The sequence below is a fragment of the Stegostoma tigrinum genome, chromosome 12 (genome assembly GCF_030684315.1).
Source record: "Stegostoma tigrinum isolate sSteTig4 chromosome 12, sSteTig4.hap1, whole genome shotgun sequence".
In the NCBI taxonomy this organism is placed as follows: Eukaryota; Metazoa; Chordata; class Chondrichthyes; order Orectolobiformes; family Stegostomatidae; genus Stegostoma; species Stegostoma tigrinum.
In genome coordinates, this window is record NC_081365.1 from 16,347,028 (window position 1) to 16,360,997 (window position 13,970).

Consider the following 13,970-nt stretch of genomic DNA (forward strand, 5'->3'; position numbering starts at 1 on the left):
GATTCTCGATTTTTACACCATCTGGTGGGATTTAAACCTGGATCTTCAGAACATTACCTGGATCTCTGAATTAACAGCCCAGCAATAATACCACAAGGTCATTGCCTCCCCAGTTTGTAGGAATGACCCCAATTTGCAGTTGATCATCATATCAATAAGCCACCTTGCTCTCATACTGCTGTTTCCTGTAGTGGTCTAGCTAAGTTCAATGTGATGTGGAGGAACCTCATTTTCCATTTAGGCACTTTATAGTCTTCAGGACTTCACAGCTTGAACTCTGTTCTCCATTTTGATTATGGCACACTGCTTCATATTTCCGTCTTTGTTGATTTTGCTTTTGCACTACTGACCTATTTTCTCCTATTTAAACCTTCCATTTACACCTGTTTTCCATCTCAATATATCCATTACCACCACTAGCATTTTCTTTGTCTTTTGTTCTGTGCACCCACACCACTTGTTCCACTCACTCCTCTCCCCTTGCTCTCAACACCATTTTCCAATCCCTTTCAGTTCTGAGCACTCCAAATGTTAACAATATATCCCACTCCACAGATGCTGCTGAGAGTCTCCAGCATTGTCTGCTGTTACATCTTTACTTGAATTGGTATCAATTTAGAGCATTTTGGTATTCTAAAGGTGCTGTATAAATGCAAATAGATATTGTTGTTTAACAAAAATTGGTACTGTTTGACAACATTAATCCAATTATAAATTTTGTCCTCAGTTTTAAGAGAGCCCTATACAGTCCGCGTAGAGGACCAGAAAGCCATGCGGGGGAATGTAGCAGTCTTCAAGTGCATTATCCCGTCCTCTGTAGAGACTTATATCACTGTAGTGTCATGGGAGAAAGACACGGTCTCACTTGTCTCAGGTAAGGTCAGATTTTGCTTCTTTTGTACCTCCCTTAAAGCAGAAATATTCAATGCAACAAAAAAATGCTTTGTTTGTGTGCAAATATTAAACTTTTTCACACACTGATTGATAATCAAGTGGATGCATTAACTAAAAGTGAAGGCTTTTTTTCAAAAAATCTTTCATCATCAAACCTAATATTTCATGTTGATGGCCAGCTTTGATGTTAAGAATTTGACAGAAACATAGCTTGTGGTAATGAATATTCTGGACAGCCCTCTCAGTGTCATCATAAGGTTTTGCTACTGCCCAGTGACCCTATTTGTCAGAGGAAGATATCTGAGGCAGTTCTTCTAATGTTGGTCTGTAGGAGTAAGATTGGTGCTTGTCATGTGAATTATAGAGCATCTGCCTTATCACCTTCAATCTCTGAATATTTCGACGAGGAAACAAATGAGGTTTTCTCCAGAAGGTAGAGATAGTTTTGCCTTCATCCTGTATTGGTTTGTTCTGATATCCATTTGGTCAATGGCGAGATGTGGCCATGGAAAGCTACGAAGACTCTTCATGGCATATGTTATATCTTGTTTCATGGCTTCATATTGATAATGCTGCAATTCACCGACCAGATAAGCCACTTGTAGGAGGCATAACGAACTTAGCCGTCTGTAACTTCAGCATATGTGGGATTGTGAACCATATACCGGGACTGGAAGCTATTCCTGTTGTTTGTCATCATTTAGGACTTGGATGGCCTGGCATGAATTGTCTCCTTGTTCACTGGGTACATTCCATAACTGGTGTGAACTACAGGGCAAGTTATAGTTTAGGTAGTTGATTTAACATGCATTTACATTCTGCTTACTTTTTAAACATTTACTATTTACATTTTGATGCTCTATAATTCTTTGAATTGTCTGCGCTGACTGTGGGAAATTGATGGGTCAGTGATGTCTAGCAAATGCTACAAACCTGTGCAGATTTGGACAATTCAGTGATCCAACATTTACACAGGTGCCTGAGAATTTGTTAGCCAATAATGATATACAGCAGCCAAGTTTGATCCTGTCCCTGCCCAGCAGGGTCCTCTGATGCTAAGTGACTGAACATTTACTTCCCAGTGGACAACTGTAAGTTGCCTGATCAATAGATTCCTGTCTGCGATATCAAGTTGGTTCTGAAGGCCGTCAATACTCTAGAATGCCTTTCAAAATACAAGAAACGTGTTGTTCAATATTCCTTCACTTCCCCAGTCCTCCCTTTCAACAGAAATGCAGAAGGCTTTTGATTTTTACGTCTGACAGTGAGATCCGTCTACACTGTTATCATTTGAATCATGATGTAGGCCTGAGCTTCAAATAAAACAATTCCCGAACTTAGGACTCTATCATGACTCCAGAAACTGATAAATTCCATCTAATTCTGGGCTGCTCTGCTTTTTAGAACCATGTTGCGATTTGTGCTCTATGGTATCTCAACGTCCTTTCTTAACTGGGAGATGGCTATTTTATGGCTGTGGATCTGAAGAGGAAAATAACGTCTAGATTTGTTTAACTGTAAAGGCTATAGCTTGTTTCTCATTGTTCACGTATCAGCAGTTCAGGAAAATCTATCCTGAAAGAGAAATTATGTAATTTGGGTTGCCTTCATGTGAACTTTGATTGAACATTCCTCATTTTCACTGAGAAATTATCAAGGGAGTAGAGAGTCTGAGCATGTGACAGCGTCGTGAACAGTTATCGAAGAGTGGGATCAGTGCATGAAGCCCAGGAGACCATCATGAAATCCAGCAAAGGTCATGCAGCTTATTAACCTTTGCTTGAAACCATGGCAATGGGAAACAGGAAAAAAAATGCAGAGCACTCTACAATCAGGAGACTCTGCCCTCTGGCTCCTCATGGTTTGGGTATTTTTAAATCTGGATTTGTTTTAAAATTGACCAAAAAATGCACACCAAGCAATATGTAAATGGAATCTGATCAATGAGAAGAATTAAAGGGCTTGGGCTTTCCAACATTTCTTTGATGGTGGAAGAACCCAGACTTTTACCTTGAAAAAATATTATTAAGTGCTGTCTCATATAATTGATTCGGTGTGATCCCTTAATTGATCCACTACAGATATTTATTGTTCTTGAATGCTGTGGTAAAGATGCCAGCAAACAAACTGAGTTTGATTTCACTGGGGTCACAGTCTCTTGCCTGCAATGTTAAGGTCTATAAATATGACCTGCATTTAATTAGACTGAGGAGATACTTTCAAACAGGCACATGTCAAGGCAAGCCCTAAGGTCTTCAAATGTCAAGGGTCAGGGAAGCTGATGATATTTGCTGTGAAAGGTCAGCAACAGGTAAGGATAGTTGATAAATTGCTTGAACAGTTTTATGTTTTTTTGATGCATTTATTAAGTTGGTTATGGGAGCAGGATGAAGATCAGAATAATTTTCTTAATAAATGCAGATTATAGATTTGGAAATGTTCAACTATAAGGAACCCCTTCGAATGCACTTATGCCAATGGATATCACAAAAATGCTCAAAGATTTTCTTCGCTTTTCTTTCCTAATGATAAAAATATAGCCCCAGCAGAATGTTTAACTAGAGGAAAACCAAGCATTGAACATATGAATTTTTGCCAAAATGCCTGAGGTTGAGAGATTCTATTACTGACAAATAATCTCCTTTCCCTTTCCTACCCTTGAGTTGTCACATACTGTTCCCTTACTCTATTTATTATGAGTGCATTAACTGATGCACAAGGCGGAATCCTGTGTTTTCTCTGAGGTTAAGTGTAAGATGAAAAGTGGGAGGAAATCCTTTCGGCATGTTAGATTATCTCACACAATCAAGCTCATTACATGTGTACATTTGGACAATCTGACGATTAGGTGGACAGCATGTTCTCCTCTCTGTATGCCACCTTCAGACTTTAGGGCTCTAATTTCCGGTCTCCAGACAGCACTCCACTTTCTACAACCCAGGAACATCACTCAATCTCTGCCCATCATCTCCTGCCCAACCTTAGAGACATCAGAAACCAGGCAAAAAGTAGCACAGTGCTTTAGTGACTGCCTTCCTAGAGGTTCTCCTGAAGGCTTTCCAGGAGGAAAGGGCTTTCACCCTGACAACGGCAACTGGACACCGTCCCAAACAATGAATGTAACCTGGGACAAGGGTGGCTTGAGCATGCATATCAGGAATATTTCAAGGTGAGGGTGTCTCCCTCAAAATGAGGATTTTATGGAAAATCTGCCTCAGCAGCATTTTTTTTGTAGTAGGCTGAAAGATTAAATTATAAAACTTTAGGGGCAACGCAGTGGTTAGCACTGCTGCCTCACAGCCCCAGGGGCCTGGGTTCGATTCCACCCTTAGGCAACTGTCTGGGTAGAGCCTGCACATTTTCCTCGTGTGTGCGTGGGTTTCCTTCCACAGTCCGAAGATGTGCAGGCTAGGTGGATTGGCCACGCTAAATTGCTATAGTATTCAGGGATGTGTAGATTAAGTGGGTTATAGAGAGATGAGTCTGGGTGGAATGCTCTGAGGGTTGGTGTGGACTTGTTGGGCCAAAGGGCCTGTTTCCACACTGTAGGGATTGCGTGGATAAAAGCTACTGTGCAGAAGTACATTGACAGCTTGGTGACATCTACTGAGGTGCAAGTGCCCTGACAGCCACACCAATTAGTCAGTTAATGTTTGAATGTTACACTTTTTGACCATGGAACAAAAGTGCAATCCAATCCATTTACAACTCTGAATGAGGATGGAACACTTACAGAGAAATTAATTACCAGAGGAGAGGTCAAGAGCAGTTGATTGCTTCTGTACAGTCAGGACTCAGAAATTGTAGGGAGCTGAGGATGTGGAAAAGTCCGAAACAACAACAAAAATTGCTGTAGAAACTCAGCAGGCTCACATCATCTGTAGAGTGAAAGCAAAGTTAACATTTCCAGGCGACCAATCCCCCATCAGAGTGGGAAAATCACTGGCCCTGAGTTTGCAGAGGCCATGAGGAGGTCAGAAGCATTAATTCTTCAGTGCAGAAGAGGGTGCAAATGTTGAAAAACCACAAGCAGCATTCCCTTTCTACCACTGACCAAGATTCTGGAAAACCCAGGGGTAGTTCTAGCTTGGAGAAGCTAGCTTTCAGCAAAATGCTGGTGTTGTTCTGGTAAATATATACTGGAGTACACCTTTGGGATCCCAGTGAACATGAACCCAGGAGAGGAGGGTGATCAACCAGAAAAGGAGCAATCTGCGGCCGTCCATAATAGAGTGACTTTTGAAAGGGGATTTCAAGGCCATATCTGCAAATCCTTTGTGAATCTTACTGAAGTTTCTTGCCCTGTCATGATGTTAATATTGGAAGTTGTTGCTGAGAAATCTGTGGCATCTGTATTGATGTAATTGGCTGTTACCCATGTTTTTACCTTAATTCTAGCAGTTAGAAATAATTTGTACATGTATTATAGATTATAACACTGTTCTAACTTGAGTAGAAAAGCACAAAAGATGACAGTAAGGCCAGCTTTGTTACCTCAACTGTTGTGGTTGGTTGGTTGGTTTGCTGAGCTGGTTCATTGTTCCGCAGATATTTCATTACCCTGCTGGGTAACATCATCTGTGCAGCCTCCGATGAAGCGCCGTTATGTTTTCCCAGATAACAAAGTGTGAAGCTGGATGAACACAGCAGGCCAAGCAGCATCTCAGGAGCACAAAAGCTGACGTTTCAGGCCTAGACCCTTCATCAGAGAGGGTTATGTTTTCAGAGTTATCAGAGTTATGTTTTCCCACCTGTTATTTAAACTCTGGAGTCCATTGAGCTGGATTGCCTCACTTCCGGTTTTCCTTTTTGGTGGAGTGTACAGGGAGTCGAGCTCTATGTGTTTGTTGATGGCTTTCTTCATGGAGTACCCGGGGAAATGTCGGTGGAAAAACAATGAACCAGCTCGGTGAGCCAATCAACCATAACATCCACAGCCCGAGTTTCAAATCTACTCTAAAACCTCAACTGTTCAAAATGTTAGACTCTGCAGGCTTTGATTTAGCTTTTATCAAACTTGAGCTGCTTTTTGGTGTTGGGAGGAGAAAGGTGGGGGGCAAGGTTCTGTGCAGGATTGATTCAGCTGGTGATCTGGACTTGTGGCTCATTTTTCCAAGTGTGACTTGAGTTATTCTATACATGTATCTCTCTGTCAAATTGCCCTGCCCGCATCCTTACCAAATCACTCTGTATTCTTCAGATGCATGCATTGTCTAAAAGCAGGCAGCTGTCAGCTCAATACATACTCAGCCACTCATAGGTAAATAACAACAAATAACAGACAGAAAGCTTTTGCAATTTGCTTTTCTTTTTTCTTTTAGTGAGTTCAGACAAATAATCCACAATGTTTCTTCAGCTCTGTATCCACGTTCTGATGCCAGTGATCAGCATTTCAATCTGACTAAAAGCATTATTGTTATATTCTGCATTGAGTTCCAGGTCCATAGCATCTGAAATGCAGAAAGATACCACAATCAATACAGTGTTAAAGCAGGCACTTCGTGAGACTGATTTCATATTGGATTTCAAAAGTGGTTGGCCCCAGCAGGTTGCCAATGGGAGTAGTTCTTAAGGCTCGCAGTGGTCACAAGCTGATCATTGATTCTGCCTTCATTGTTGAATTTTGGCACGATTGGCCAGGTGTGAGGAAAGTGAGAATTGTATTGGAATTCATTTGCTGCTAATGTATACTTGATTGGGACTGATGTGGTTAGGTAGGTGGCTTTGGAACAACAGTGAAGCCACCATGAAAAAAAAGACAACAGGGAGACCAGCTCTCAGATTTGTCAAGTGGATTGAGGCTGATCTCTGAACCTCTTTCAATATGTGGCTCCTTCGCCTTGTGGCCATGTGGGTTCAAGCAACTGTGGGACATCAAACACCTTATTTAACCAATCAGGTAAATACCAATATAGACATAAGAGGGAGAAATTTCATGTAAAGCATTTATACACTGTTGCTCCATAGTACTACCTAGCAGGGCTTGTTCTTAAATATTATAATTACAGGAGGCATTTGGTGGAATTAAGACCATAAGACCATAAGACATAGGAATGGAAGTAAGGCCATTTGACCCATCAAGTCCACTCTGCCAAGTAATCATGGATGATGAGCATTTCAACTCCACTTCCCTGCACCCTTCACGTAGCCCTTAATTCCTTGCGAGATCAAGAATTTATCAACCTCTGCCTTGAAGACATTAAACGTCCCAGCCTCCACTGTGCTGCATGGCAATGAATTCCACAGGCCCACCACTCTCTGGCTGAAGAAATGTCTCCTCATTTCCATTTTAAATTTACCCCCACTAATTCTAAGGCTGTGCCCATGGGGCATAGTCTCCCCGCCTAATGGAAACAACTTCCCAGCGTCCGCCCTTTCTAAGCCATGCATTATCTTGTAAGTTTCTATAAGATCACCCCTCAACCTTCTACCTTCTTGCCCCCTTCAACAAAGGTGACAAGAAAGTGAAATAGTTATGCTTGTTGGCCCCAAGACAGATACTTACCTTTCCCTCACCACTTAGCCAGTTTGGGTGTGAAATTCCATTGGGATTTTTATTTAAATTTAATCTATTTTTCTAATCAATCTGTTCAGAGACGTTATTATGTACCTCTGGACCAGGTGGGTATTTAACCCAGGCCTCCGAGACCACAGGTAGGGATACCACCACTGTGCTACAAGAGGACCCTATTCAGGATGTTCTTGACCCACCACCAATTAAGGCCCTTCCGCAATCAAGCAGCAGCTACATGAAGGCCAAAACTCACCACCTCCTCAATTAGCTGTCTGCCTGACGGGTGAGCAAAGCTGGCTACTTTCAAAATGGTTGACCAGGAGAATGTTTGCCAGGTTGGAGGGAGCCTCCATTTTTTCCCAAAAGGAGGCTGTTGGAGAGACATTAATGGGAGATGGAGACAAGGCGATCTTTGAAAGCAAATCCCCCGCTCTCTGTCCCTCACCCCTGACTCTGTCCCTGTGAGCCCTTACCCAGTGAGAATCTAAAGAACGAGACCTACCTTCTCACCATCGGCTCACCTGAGGAGTAGCTCTTGGCATCTATCAAGGCCTGTGATAGGCCACAGTACTCGCTGAAGCTTGCATTTAAGCTTTGACCTTGCAAATTGGCCTGTAATCTGTTAAATTTTTTTCAAACACCACTGAGTGTGGTGTTTTCCCCATCGTAAGAGAGGAAAATCACTCTGCATTGTGTGTTTAACCCTAAATGATTAAGCCATATATCACCTGAAAACATTTTACCGAGAGGCAACGGTTTTGTCAAGAATACTATTTTTTTATTCATTAAGGGGATGAGGGCATTGCTGGCCAGGCAGCATTTATTGCCCATCCCTAATTGCCCAGAGGGCAGTTCAGAGTCAACCACGTTGCTGTGGGTCTAGAGTCACATGTAGGCCAGATCGGGTAAGGATGGCTCTTTCCTTCCCTAAAGGACGTTAGTGAACCAAATGGATTTTTCTGACAATCAGCAATAGATTCATGGTCATCATTCGATGCTAAATTCAAGATGTTTTATTGAACTCAAATTGCACCATCTGCTATGACAGGATTTGAATCAGGATCCTCAGAATGTTAGCTGGATCTCCAGATTAACAGTCCAGCAACAATACCACCAGGCTGACGCCTCCCCATATTATACACAATAAAGGACTGTACATATATAGAGCGCCCAGACATAACACTGAAAGCAATCTGCTCAGGCTGCTTGTAAAGAGGAACCGCATTGCAGATTTATATCAATATTTATATAACATCAGTTGATTAAGTTCCTCTCCATCCATTGATCTTTTCCTTTTTTATTGCATTTACATGTAAATATTGCAACTTGGACCACAGAGGTTCAAATCATCACCTCAAAGGCAGTAGGGGATGGGCAATAATGATGGTTTAGCCAGTAAGACCCCCAACCTGTGAATGAATACACTTTAAAAAAAAGAAAATCAGTGTGTATATGAAGTAGACCATTAGTTTTCTACTTCCTTTCTTCTTTGGTTCCTGGTTGGGGTAGATTTCCGTGAAGACTGAGTATCCTGCCATCCCACATTAAGAAGCATCTTTTTCAGTGTGAAGCGATCTGACTGAGGTATCATGGCAGCTGGATCCAATCCAACATTTTGTACATTCCTACCTTTGCTGCTACTTAGTAACAAGGTACCAGGGCCGGTTTTTCTTCCTTCTCTCTTAAACATGGAAACTGATATTTCTGTTCCTGATTTCCGCTGTGGTTGAGATCAGCAAAGCCTTCTAAACAGGTCAGCATCCAGATGGAGATCATATTTACCTAGATGACTTGGCAACTCTTTGGCTAATGTTTCACAGCTACTGGGGAGGTTACTTTTTTCTGGGCATTTTTCTCAAGCAGCAGGTATCTGGCCAATAGTCAAAGTGGTCATGTGGAAGGCAGGTCTTGGGTGTGGGGAGAAAGAGGAAGGAGCATACTCTGGAAGTCTCCGACTGACATCGCGGTTATTTTTTGCCTGCCTTACTGTTACAGTGAGGAGAGCTCCTGCAGTAAATGCATGCAAGAGAGGCCATGGCCAGTGTTTTATTTTTCTGTGGCAAGTGTAGTGAATCTCTGCTACTCAGAGCTGTCAAATTAACCAGGTCAGCAGGACTGAATACAGGAGAGAAAAGAAAATCAATAAATCTATGAATTAATAATGTGGCTGCCAGAGAGAATCATGGGTAAACAAATGAAGTCTGTATGTTTCAGGATTTAACACTTTACCTGCACATCTCTCTTGTCTTTTACTAGTAGGACGGTATTTTATCCTGTCTTCTCAGAAAATGGTTGCAATTGTTTATATCAAATCTCTTGGCAACATTTTAAAATATTGAGAGATTATTTTAAATTGCATGGAACCTACAGCATCAAAATGGATCATGCTTGGTCCATATCGGTCATGCTGCTATTTATGCTCCATATAATCCTCCTCAAAAGCTCTCTACTTCTCATCCTACTGATATAACCTCCTATTACTTTCCTAGTTTCCCCTTAAGTGCATCTATTGTTCACCTCGATCTGAGAGAATTCCCCAGTCTTGCCTGTCTTCGGGTACAAATATTTCTTCAGACTTCCATTTGAGATTTATTGGTGACAATGTTACATTTATAGTTCCTTCTTTTTGCCTTCCTTATGAACTGAAATGCATTCTTTTGCAGACAACAGAGATGCAAGTCCAGTGTCCAAAGTTATATTGCTAACGGGACATTGCAAACATTTCTGGCCATTTTTTGAGGAATATCAAGAAACTTTTAACATCTGCCTCATGCTAAACATGAGTTATAGAGACATACAGCCATTCAACACGGAAGCCTGTTGAGCCTGTACTGAACTATTGTTTACTTGAATCAAGCGCTTACCCCATAGCCTTGACTGTTTGCCATTTCAAGTGTCCTTGAAAAGCAAGTGTCTTTCTTTTTGTGTGCAGGACACACTCAGGCAATCCTCCACACTGCCAAGTTCTGAAGAAGGGACAAGAAATCTTTCCTTTAAATCTGTCGCCATTGTTGTAAATCCCTTATTGTTGTAAGTCCCTTTCTGCCAGAAATGGTCTTCCTGGCGACCAGAGAGATATTGGACATTTGATAGTCTGTCACCCTCCAGAGGCAGCTATAAAAGTCACCTCGGGCCATTTAATGGTTGTTAAGTGAATGCAGCGCAAGCTGAACAACTGGAAGCATAGCTTGGCTCAACTTTTGTGGTGCGATGAGAGAGGCAAAAATTCTGCCTCCAATACAAAATACAGTGCTTAATACCAAGAGGAAGACGAGGCATGAACTGTTTTACACAGATTAACAGGTCCTGTTGCAGTGACCCTCTGTGCTGGAGAAAGGAAGCAATCATTGTCTAAATAATGGCAAAGTACTGCAGATGCTGGAAATCTGAAACAAAAACGGAGAATGCTCAAGAAACTCAGCAGGCCAGGCAGCAGCTGTGGTGAGAGAAGCAGAGTTAATGTTTCAAATTCAGTAAGACTGTTCTTCAGAACTTTTCTTCCGTTACAGCTATGCTCACCTCTCCAGTTGGGTTTCTGTTTTAATCTTTCAGTTTGTTCACTTTTTCATCGCAATTTTGCTCCTCAAGTTAGCTAAAATGTTCACTAAAACACACTCTCACAAAGGGCTGTTGCAACGCCCCTGTTAAATGAGGGAAACAGGAAACAGAAGATGGGAAACCATGGGCTTGCCAGCCTGGCCTCAGACATTGATAAGATTTTAGAGTCCATTATTAGGGACAAGATTGCAGACTGCTTAGAAGTACATGGTAAAATAGGACTGACACAGCACAGCTTCATCAAGGGTAGTTCATGCCTCACTAATCTGTTAGAATCCTTTGAGGTCACAAGCCACTTAGACAAAAGAGACCAATGCGCATATTATTTTTGGATTTCCAGAAGGCCTTTGATAAAGTGCCGTACAAGAGTTCGCTAAAAAAAAGAGCTCATGGTGTTAGGAGCAAGGTATGTAGCAGCAACCAAAGATTGACTGACTGGCAGAAGGCAGAGAATGGGGATAAAAGGGCGTTTTTTTGGGATGGCAACCAGTGACTAGTGGAGTCCAGCAGGGGTCAGTATTGGGACCATACATATACACATTGTACGTTAACAGTCTGGACAAAGGAACTGAGGGTGTTGTTGCTAAGTTTGCAGGTAACATGATGAAGGACGGATGGGCAGGTAGTGTTAAAGAAGCAGGGAGTCCGCAGAAGGACTTGGACTGGCTAGTAGAGTGGGCAAAGAAGTGGCAGATGGAAGACATCGTGGGAAGGTGTGAGGTTACATACATTGATATGACGAATAGAGATATAAACTGTCTTCTAAATGGGGAAATACTTTGCAAATTTAAGTACAAAAAGACCGGGGGGTCCTAGTTCAGAATTCTCTTAAGGTTAATATGTGGGTTCAGTTGGCAGTTGGGAAGGCAAATGAAATGTTAGCATTCATTTCAAGACAGTCAAAATACAAGAGTTGAAATCTGCTGCTCAGGTGTATAAGGCTCTGGTCAGACCACATTTGGAATATTGTGAGCAGATTTGGAACCCTTCTCTAAAGAAGGGATGTGCTGGTCCAAAGGAGATTTACAAGAATGATCCTGGGAATTAAGAGCTTGTATAAGGAATGTTTGAGGGTTCTGGGTCTGTACTCAATGGAGTTTAAAAGGATGAGGGGGGGACGTGATTGAAACTTACAGGATACTGAGAGGTGTGCACAGAGTGGACATTGGGAAAATGTTTCCACGAGTAGGAGAGATTAAGACCCGAGGGCATAGCCTATGAACAAAGAGATGGCCCTTGAGAATCATAGAATCCCTACAGTATGGAAGCAAGCCATTCAGCCCAGTGAGTCCACACCGACCCTCTGAAGTAGAAGAACTGGAGGGTCAGCCTGGACCATGTACTTATGTCTTATCATGGCACTTCAAGATCCTGTTAGTGATTCAGAGAAAAGTGTACCATGAACTGAAACTAGACGATACCTCCTTGAACACTTGTCAAAAAGCAAGTCTTTATCATTTTACAGATTTATGGTCACTGGCTGATAGAATCCTTTTGCGGAGCAAATTATTATGGTCAGGACTGTACTACCTGAAAGCAAACGTATGAAAGCAGATTTAACAATACCTTTCAAGGGAATTTGGATTCATGTTTGAAAGGAGAAACATTTGCATGGCTACAAGGGAAGAGTAGGAGCGTGGTGTTGCGAATTTGGGTAGCATACTTGTGGATTGGGGTGCAGGAAGTTACAATTTGGTGGTTGTAAAATTCTAGGGGAGGAAAGCATTGCATGGTCCCTTCAAAAGATCATGTGCTTTTTCTATGCTTCGAGATTTAAAATGGATGTCTGTGAGCAGCAGCTTGAAAGGTTGCAAGTACACTGAGCACTCAAATTGAAACATTTGTATTGACAGACTGCACAGTTAACAGACCAAGCAGCGGGTTTTACCAAGACAACAAGTTTTTGACTTTAGCCAGTCAATTTGAACCAGGCACTTAGATACCAAAAACCTATCAAATTTAAATCTGATAGTTTTGACAACATAGGACCAATCCTATCATAAGAAATATTGATATGTCACCAAGGGTATTAAAAGAAGGGGGAAGTTGGTCAAAGCCCCAGAGCTAGCTGCCATCCACCAGAGCTAATGGCCCTCAGCTCTCAAGAGAGAGCCACTGGCTGTCACAGCTTCCTCTAACTCTTAGAGAAAGCATCATCTAAATATCAATGGCACCAGCAGCACAACTAGTTAATATTCCTGACAGGAGAATTGACGGAGAAGGTACAGAACATTCTGGAAGACATGTAACCTGGCTGTAATTCAAGAGAACAAAGTGTGAAGCTGGATGAACCCAGCAGGCCAAGCAGCATCTCAGGAGCACAAAAGCTGACGTTTCAGGCCTAGACCCTTCATCAGAGAGGGGGATGGGGAGAGAGGGGGAGGCAGACCGAAGATGGATAGAGGAGAAGATAGGTGGAGAGGAGAATATAGGTGGGGAGGTAAGGAGGGGATAGGTCAGTCCAGGGAAGACGGACAGGTCAAGGAGGTGGGATGAGGTTAGTTGGTGGAAAATGGAGGTGCGGCTTGAGGTGGGAGGAGGGGATAGGTGAGAGGAAGAACAGGTTAGGCAGGTGGGGACGAGCTGGGCTGGTTTTGGGATGCAGTGGGGGAAGGGGAGATTTTGAAGCTTGTGAACTCCACATTAATACCATTGGGCTGCAGGGTTCCCAAGCGGAATATGAGTTGCTGTTCCTGCAACCTTCGGGTGGCATCGTTGTGGCACTGCAGGAGGCCCATGATGGACATGTCATCTAAGGAATGGGAGGGGGAGTGGAAATGGTTCGCGACTGGGAGGTGCAGTTGTTTACTGCGAACTGAGCGAAGGTGTTCTGCAAAGCGGTCCCCAAGTCTCCGCTTGTAATTCAAGAGACTACTTTTTTTAGATATAAGTGGGACTTATATTTATTGGAACAGCACACCATTAGAATCTTGCTTTATTTGGGAATGGTTAGTAGTTAGAAGGGATTTGTTCAGTTTAATATTTTAGTTAATTTGTTCACTGT

General features: G+C 42.3%; 1 protein-coding gene across 1 annotated transcript in view; it reads left to right on the forward strand.

Annotated features, from left to right (window-relative positions):
- The window catches only part of LOC125457234 (cell adhesion molecule DSCAM), a 612,502-nt gene that overhangs the window by 93,936 nt on the left and 504,596 nt on the right, over positions 1-13,970 (forward strand). The window contains exon 3 of the mRNA XM_048541184.2: positions 728-874. Within this exon, the coding sequence (XP_048397141.1) occupies positions 728-874 (147 nt within the window). The remainder of the gene's footprint in view (positions 1-727; positions 875-13,970) is intronic.